General features: G+C 41.8%; 1 protein-coding gene across 1 annotated transcript in view; it reads left to right on the top strand.

Moving 5' to 3' along the window:
- Positions 1-4,230, top strand: part of Ube2u (ubiquitin conjugating enzyme E2 U) — a 57,626-nt gene extending 53,396 nt beyond the window's left edge. The window contains exons 9-10 of the mRNA XM_059254574.1: positions 1,861-1,958; positions 3,914-4,230. Of these exons, the coding sequence (XP_059110557.1) occupies positions 1,861-1,958; positions 3,914-4,089 (274 nt within the window). The 3' untranslated portion in view covers positions 4,090-4,230. The remainder of the gene's footprint in view (positions 1-1,860; positions 1,959-3,913) is intronic.
- Positions 4,231-9,011: the final 4,781 nt, after the last annotated feature.

Consider the following 9,011-nt stretch of genomic DNA (forward strand, 5'->3'; position numbering starts at 1 on the left):
GGAGGATTGGATGGGGGGAGGGAGGGGAAACTTCAGTCAGGATGTAGTGTATGAGAGAAGAAAAACTAAAAAAAAAAAATAAAGAAAAGTTAATAAAACAAAAACAATAATTTAAAAAAGCATTGTCTGTGGATATAGTTAGTTAAGATGAGGCCACACTGAACGGGGTTGTGTCCTAAGATGAAGCCACACTGAATTGGATGGTGTCCAATCCAAGACTTTGGTCCTGTGAGAAGAGAGTTGGACACGGTGGCACACTCCTGAAACCCCAGTGCCCAGGAGGCTGAGGCGGGAACAGGTGGAGTTTGGAGCCTGCCTGCACCTTGCTTTAAGAGCTAGAGAGAGAGTGTGAGAGTGCAAGGCACACAGAGACACACCAGGAGAGGTGGCTGTGTAACAGAGTGAAGACAGAGTTTGGAATACTGTAGCTGTGGGCCAAGGGACCTGAGGGTTGCTGGGAGCCCGCAGAAGCCAGCCAGAAGTGAAAGGATTCTTCTGGATTTCTTCCCAGTACCTTCAGAGGAGAGACCTTGAACCCAGACTCAAGCTGTATGAGGATAAATGCAGTAGCCCTCTTACACCCAGTTCATTTACCCAAAGTCAACCTGTGGCAGTGTGAATGTAATTGTTCCCCATAAGCTCATAGAGAATGGCATAACTGGGAGATGTGGCTTCGTTAGAGTAGATATGGCCTTGTTGGAGGAAGTGTGTCACTGTGGAGGCAGGCTTTCAGATCCCATATGCTCAAGTCGTGCCTAGTATCTCAGACCACTTCCTGTTGCCTGTGGGTCAAGATATAAGAATGCTCAGCTTCTTCTCCAGCACCATGTCTGCCCTTATGTTGCCTTGCTTCCCACCATGATGATAATGGATTGAACCTCTGAACTGTAAGCAAGCCACTCCAATTAAATGTTTTCCTTTATAAGAGTTACTGTGGTCGTGGTATCTCTTCACAGCATTAGAAACCCTGACTAAGACACAACCACAGCCTAAAAATATTTAGAAAAATATAGAAAAAAAATAATGATTCTTTAAGTGCATGCATTCTGAAAAACATAATGGAATTTGCCAGCCCCCATCCCCACCTTCTCACCCCAAGTGGGACTCAGCCCTTAGTCTAGCACTCCACACACTATCCACCCATGTCACTCAGTAAATGACAGTCACTGTAACAGTATCTCAGGAAGCCCTTTCTTTTTCCTTAATAGCCGACTGCAAAGCACATGGGTAATGATGAAGTAATTTGGACATGCCAAAGAAGCTGTCAACTGCTTCCTGTAAAGATAATGCCTGACTTAATCAGCAAAGGAAAACATGCTGAGGTTCCTGTGGCGGGATCTTCCGTTTGTGAGAAGAGAAAAAGAAATGTGTCTTAATGTCATTGCCCCTCCTTACAGAGGTCAGGGTGACAAGTTAAGACCTAAGAGACATTAAATATATGCATGTACGTATAGAAGCTGTATATGTAGGGCCTGGCACTGGCCTTGGTTCTAGACATCCACTGGAAGTCCCAGACACATGTAGGGCAGGGGCAAAGGGGACATTTTAGACATCGAGTTTGTGGTCATTTATCATGGTGGCCCTTGCTATGTGGCATGCTATTTTTACCTTTGCAATATGACAGGATTTATCATATTAATTGCCAGCAATTGCTTTCTCTCACTACTGCTCCTTTGGAAAGCACATACTAAAATAATGTCATTTCTGGTCAGTTCAGAATGGTACCATGTCCCGAGCCCATTGTTCCCAGACCGTGTCCTACCTTTCTGTTTTATTCAACCTGTTTGGTTTATCTTTCTCAAATTAATGCACACTTCCCATAGTTTATAGACGTCTCTTTTTCTTCCCCCTATTTTACAGATTTGAGTTCATTAAGTGGCGGTTTGCTAGAGAAAATAAATCACCAGAGCCCAGTAGCTATGACTTCGTGCAGAGGATGGTTGTCGCCCCATCTCCAAGTAAGTTGAATTCATCTTGGTTTTTCTCTTTTATATCTAAGCTATTATTTACAATAATAAGTTATTGCTCAGCTCAAATAAGTTTGAATGCATGAGGCTTAAAAAAAGCATACTTCAACTGTACCAAAATCAGTTCAATAAACCAATTACATAGGAGTTGAAGATTGTTAAATGGAACTATTTTTCATACTTCCAAGCTTGCTATGCTTCTGAATGTACTAATAGAGAATTTGAAAAGTTAAGGCTAAGTTTCAAACTGTGAGAAAGCAGCCAAAACCAAAACCAAAAGGCCTGGAAACTGACATGTAGACGTGGTCATTACTGAAGTTGATGTGTAGAGTGGTGTCTACCTGGACTGGCCTCCACAGCTCACATCTGTCCCTGTCACCCTATCTCAAATCCTTTCATCACTTCCCATTTCCTTTAGGGTGAGACTGAGGTTGTATGGTTTTCCCATGCCTGTCCGTCTTTTCTAGTAACACCTCTTACCCTTAGCCCTCCAGCCAGTGCATCACACGTCTTTATTCTCTGCGTTATTTTAATTATTTAGAAAAGTACACTGTTTCCTCATATCCCATTCCAAGCACTATTTCTCTTTTCTTTTTTTTTCTTTTATTTCCTTTTTGTTGTTTTTTGTTTGTTTGTTTGTTTGTTTTTGAGACAAGGTTTCTCTGTGTAGCTTTTGGCTGTCCTGGAACTCGCTCTGTAGACCAGGCTGACCTCAAACACACAGAGATCCACCCGCCTCTGCCTCCCAAGTGCTGGGATTAAAGACATGCACCACCACTGCCTAGCTATTCCCTCTTCTTAATATTCTAGTACCTAGGCATCCTTTTTAGTTAAATTCAGATATAGGATGAGCATCTCTAATGCAAAAATCTGATAGCAGAAATGCTCTAAAACTTTTGAGTGTCAATATGTTGCCATGTTGTTCCATGTGTAAAATTATTTAACAAATTGTATGAAATTACCTTCAGGTCATGGGGTATCTATGAAACAAGTTGTTTTTTATTATTATTAGTTCTTTCTGAATTCCATACAGTGTGTTTTGATTATACTCACCCTTCCCCAACTACACATAAGTTTTATGTTTAGGCTTGGGCCATCCCAAGATATTTTATTATGTGTAGGCAAGATATTCCAGAAATCCAAAACAACTCTGGCTTTCTCTATTTCTCATAAGGCATGCTCAGCCCATACTAGCATCTCTAAAAGTTTCCCAAGAGTTCCAACAGCACTTCTCTCTTGGCCATGTCATCTTCTGGATGAAATTGCTACAATGCATACATATGGGCTCATAGATTTTGTATGCCAGGAATTTTGGCATATCTGAGTTGACCCTCTGCTCCACACTCTCCCATGGCTTGTGATAACCCTGAAACTGGGGAAGAATCTACCTTCCATCTCAGCAAGGTTGCTAGCAGAATGCCTTTTCCTAAAATGAAACTGGAAGCCAGTGCATATATTGTAAATATAGGCCAGCTGGCTGAACTAATGAGTAGTGAAAAGGTTGAGGAAAAAAGGAAAGGATGGAGGTTTTAAAAGGGAGGAGGGCTGGCAAGATGGCTCAGCAGTTAAGAGTTCTTACTGCTCTTGCAGAGGACAGCAGTTTGGTTACCAGCACCCCTGTAGGCCAGCTCACAACCATCTGCAACTCCGGCTTCAGGAAATCCAATGTCCTCTCCTGGCTTCTATAGGCACTGAACTCACATGCATAAACACACACACACACACACACACACACACACACACACACACACACACAGAGAGAGAGAGACAGACAGACAGACAGACACAGAGAGACAGACAGACAGACACATGCACACACAAATATTTTCTATAAAAAGAATGTTTTAAAAGGTTATATGTTATCATTCAGATGAGAGTAGCATTAGATCTCATTGTTTACCCCACTAAGTCAAATAAATTACTGTTTTTCGTGTTTCCCCCCACAGCTGAGCAGTCTTATGATTCTGTAGAAAATGAATCCGACTATTATGATCTACAAGAGTGGCAAAACGAAAACTGGATAGAAGAAAATGAGTCAGATGAATCATGGGAAGACGAAGTGGACAAGCTGGTTGCCTGGACTAGTGCCCTTGATGCAGGTGCTCTGGACTATGAGAACTGACATGCAAGGATTTTCTAACCACCCAGGTATCGGGCAGCCTCGTTGGAACAACCGCGGAAGATGCTGAGAACCTGGCTGTTGCTCCCTACCCCTGTCGGCCTCATCTTTCTGCAAGCACAAAATACAAGTATAAACCAGTGACTTGCTTGCTTTGGGTTTTTCAAACTCTGTTGTTGTTTGGAACTAAGTCAGTCAAAATCAAGTGCTCCCTGCAGCATTCTGTCAATGCTGCTTTTCCAGTTTTCCCACAATCCATAGGGTACTGGAACTAAGTTCATACCAGCAACAGGTGGATTAGGAAGAATGCTGAAGGGGAAGAGAAGAGAAAGGCATTTCAGGGACTGGACATAACCCAAGTAGAGGCAACTGTGACTTAACCACTGAGCATCTGTCCAGCCCCTGGGCTATGCCTTTCAAAATAATACTTATTGCCACACCCTCATCAATACATATCTACATATATCACCAATACATATCTATGCATGCATGTAAGTCCAATTCTGGGTCTAGTTATCGGGCAATCTTCATTTCTACAAAATATAGAGCTATTCTACAGCTTGGATCCTGTGGTACTCCTCTGGTTAATTAAATTCCCCAAGTCTGCCTTGAATAGTTTCAGACAGTAAGGCCTCAACTGATCATAATCCCTGACACCTTTGCTGCCCACCTGTTCTCTCTGCCCAACTCCCAACCAGGGTTACAAAATTCTGACAGCTATCCCAGCATTTTCCTGCTTCAACAAATGCCACACACAGCCAAGAACCAAGTTATGATCCACATCTAACTTGGTACAACTAAGAGTTCTTCCACACCTGATGAGAACTATTACAAATGGCTTCCCCAGGATATAGAGAAAGATGCCTCAGGTGGTGGTCACAGCCACAGAAGGTAGGTTTCTGAGCCATGTCTCCAGTGCAATTTTAGGATGGCAAATACATGGAAACAAAGCCCAAATGGACCATGTTAGTTAATCAAAAGCATTTCTTTGTCACCAGCTGCCATCTAGGATGTTTCTTTTCCACTTAATCCCTTCCCTTCAGGACAAGGAGGCCATGCTTGCTTTCATTTCCTGTAGCCCTGATATCTGACAGTGGAGTAAGGGTAGGGGTGAGGTGGGAAATAGAGATACTAGCCAATAGAACAGGGTGGTGTGACTGCCCTTCTATTTCTGCCCTCATGCTGAGTCTCCAGTAGAGGCATCATTAGGACTGACTCTCAGGCCAGTGCCCTTCTCTACAGCATCTCATATAATCTATCGTCTTACCACCCACCCAGGTTCTTCTGTTCTGACATTTCCCATCTCCTCAAAAGGCATCTTGACTTGAGAGTACCACAGGCATCTGAAATGGCCCCCATAGGAACTCATTCTTGCTCATCCTTCTGCCTCTGATTCCTTCTTTCAGGCAGAGAGACAATCTTCAGACAAAGACTGGAGGTCCACGTCACTTTGGGCCAGCTAACCACCAGGACTGGAAATGTTTCCCTCTACATATCTATGATAGACCCCTCCTCTCATTCCTGTCCTTCTGCCGCTTTCTGTCATGAAGCTTTGAAAGTCAGTAGACAAGATGATACTTTTAGCATTTCCAATTTTTTATTTCAATTAAAAAATTTAAGTATTACATTATTTCCTGCCTCTTACTCCTCCAACTCTCCCCATGACCCCCATCTAACTCAAATATGTGGCTTCTTTTTAATTATTACTGTGTGTGAATATGTAAAACACAACCTGCTGAGTCCATTTAGAGTTGCTCATGTGTATATGTTTTAGGGCTGACCACTTGGTATTGGGTAACCTATGGGGGGCCCTTTCTGGTAAAGACTAGTTCTCTTTCAATCAACTGTGCTTACTTGCCTGTATCTCTTAGCCAAGGGGTGGAGCCCTGTAAGAGTTCTCCTTTTCATGTTCATATTTCTATTGGTGTCGTCATTGTTTGGGCCTGGCTTAAGCACCTGTATTTCCCTGTCATTTCTAAGAGACACAGTGTCACAGAAAACTTCCTAGCCCTCAGATTCTTACAATATTTCCACCCCATTTTCTGCCATGTTCCCTGAGTCTTAGATGGGGGCGGGGTGTACTGTAGATTTATCAGTTTGGGCTTCACACCCTACTATGATCAGATTTCTCTTCATTTTGACTGCTTATGGCTTTCTGTAATGATCTCTCTCCACTTCAAAGAGAAGTTTCTTTGATGAGTGATGGAAGCTGCACTCCTCTTTGACAATAAAGGGAAGCGTTTAGTATGCAGTTAGGATTGATAGTGGTTTAGGAGAGCGGCAGTCATCCATTCTTCTCTAGGCCCTATGATCTCACTAGTCAGAGGTAGCTGGCTGCTTTTCTAGACCAGGTATGATTTTCTTCCCATTAAGTGGGCCTATGTCCAGTTACACAAGCCTCCAAGAAATGAGTGTCACTATTGGTCTTGAAGGACATCTTGCCATGCTGGCCATTGATGTGGTTCAGAAGTGTCATATCTGGGTAGGACTGGGTTGTTTCCCTCCCTTGGCAGCTTACATAGCACCTATGAAAGATGTTCCTCAGGGAAGGGGCCTTGAGGGTTATATCTAGCTGATGAAATTTCCTTTATGACTCTCTCACCTTCCTAAACCACAATGACCTTCATGAGTCAGAAGGGCACCCTCTCCAGCACAACTCCCTACCTTTGTGTCTTGGTCTCTTTGGACTATCCAAAATGCCACAAACTTGGTAGTTTAGAAACAACAGAAATTCATTTATCTCAACTTTAGAGAGCTGTAAGTGTTGAGTTGCTATCCAGCATTCCAGTGTTTACCAGGGTTTATCCACTCAGCCACAGACAGACTTGGAAGTCATTTCCAGTTTGACTGTACACCTATAAAAGCTACTGTGGCAAATCCATCCTATCAGCGATGATTCATTTTTGCCTAATCCCTTCTATGAGTATAGACTGAGCCTGTGCCTTGCTGATTGATAGATAATGCGATATATATTGAGGATGATTGGATTGTAATGCTTGTCACTATGGTACCCACGGAAAATTCCATCTCAGCCAACTGAGAGGGTCCCCTGAAGGCTTTGAAGAAGAAAGCTGTGGTGTCAGGGAAAGGCCGCAAGGCAAGGAACTGCCAGCTGCTTTGAGGAGCTGATAGGAGGGCATGGCTGATCATCAACAAAGTACTGAAAGACCTCAGTCCTACCACTTCAAGAAATGCTGCAAACAGCAGTCTAAACCAGAAAAAAGGCTCCTGCTCTAGAAAGGAATGCAACCTAACCAACATCCTGCCTCAGCTCTGTGCAAGCCTGAGCCCCGCGCCCCTCTGTAAGAACACTTACAGAGTTCTGATCTTGAAAACTAGAAAAGAAAAGCAGATTCTGGCTTGTGCTGCCACATTTGTAGTAGTTTGTCATACAGAAAACTAATTAAGCCATTTGAAGTCTTGGCATAGACCTATGTTTTACTGTGTTGTAAATAAATATAGGGAATGGAAGTAGTTAGATCAAAGGTGGGAGTGTGTTGGGGGTTTTAGGAAACTGCCAAACTCTCTCCTAGTCATATTAGAGTCAAACAGTTCTAGTGTCTCTCCATCCTGACCGGTTCTTGATGTAGTTGGTCTTCTAAATGTCGGCCATTGTGTAATGTTGAAGTGTCTTCGCTCTCCTTTCCCCTGAGGACCAGCATACTGCCCATCTTTTCATTTGCTTCCTTGAGATGCTTTTGTCTTCAAACACCCTGGGATGCTTATTTTCTTATAGTATTTTGAGAGTTCTAGATCCTGGCTAGCAGCTCCCTATCAGATCATGACCTGCAGACATGCAATTTTCAAACTAGTGGCCAGACTTTTTCTTTTCATCATCTTAGTAATGTCTTTTCAAGAGCATTTTTAAAAAATTTTATAAAGTTCAATTATTTTTCTCTTATAAATTGTGTTCTATTATTTAATCCAGTCAACAAGACTTCCCTTTGTTTCTTGTAGAAATTTTATAATTGTAGGTTTTATATTACATCTACCATGTATTAAAAGCTAACTTTAGCATATGATCACAAAGGAATGGATCAAAATTTGTGGATTCCCCTTCCTTCCTTCCTTCCTTCCCTCCTTCCTTCCTTCCCTCCTTCCTTCCTTCCTTCCTTCTTTCCTTCCTTCCTTCCTTCTTTCCTCCTTCTCTACATACCTACTTCTCTCTCTCTTCCTTCATTCCTTTCTTTCTTCCTTTTGTTTGTATGAGTATCTAGCTGTACCAGCAACATCTCTTCTACCTCCAATGAATTGCCTTAGACCTTTGTTGGTGGTTGTGTGTGTGGTCTATTTCCAGACTCCCTAAAGCTAGTCAACCATCTGTCTATCTTTGTACCAATACCACGTTGCCTTGATTATCACTCTACTATGGAAATTAGGATAAGGTTAGCCCTCAATTTTATTCTTCTTTTTCAAACTTATTATGGCTATTCTAGGTCCTTTACATTTCCAAATAGGTTGATATCAGCCCATCACTGTCTAAATAAAAATCATCTGAGAGAGATTTGGTTTGGAATACATTGACTCTATAGGCCAGTTGGTGGAGGGTTGACATTTGAACTAATGTATTGAGTTGTCCCATCTTGAACCTTCCATTTTTTTCTCCCCATGACCAAATATCTCTTGACAATACTTTGTAGTTTTCTATTGTTTGCTTGTATATCTTCTGTAAGATATTTCTTCTGAATGTTTTATTTTTTGGTTTGTTTTAAATGGTGGGTTTTTGTTTTGTTTTTAGTTTGCAGTTTTCGTTAAGTAGTATGTAGGTATGACTTTTTTAAAAGTGTATGTTTTAAAGGAAAATATAATTGTTTTTCCTAACTTCCATAATCATTTATATGTAAAGGTCTTATTTTGGAATTAGCCTTCTCTTTGCTTTCCAGCTCATTTTATATTAATATGTGATCCATATTAAGAATCCATGC

The sequence above is a fragment of the Peromyscus eremicus genome, chromosome 2 (assembly GCF_949786415.1).
Source record: "Peromyscus eremicus chromosome 2, PerEre_H2_v1, whole genome shotgun sequence".
Taxonomy (NCBI): Eukaryota; Metazoa; Chordata; class Mammalia; order Rodentia; family Cricetidae; genus Peromyscus; species Peromyscus eremicus.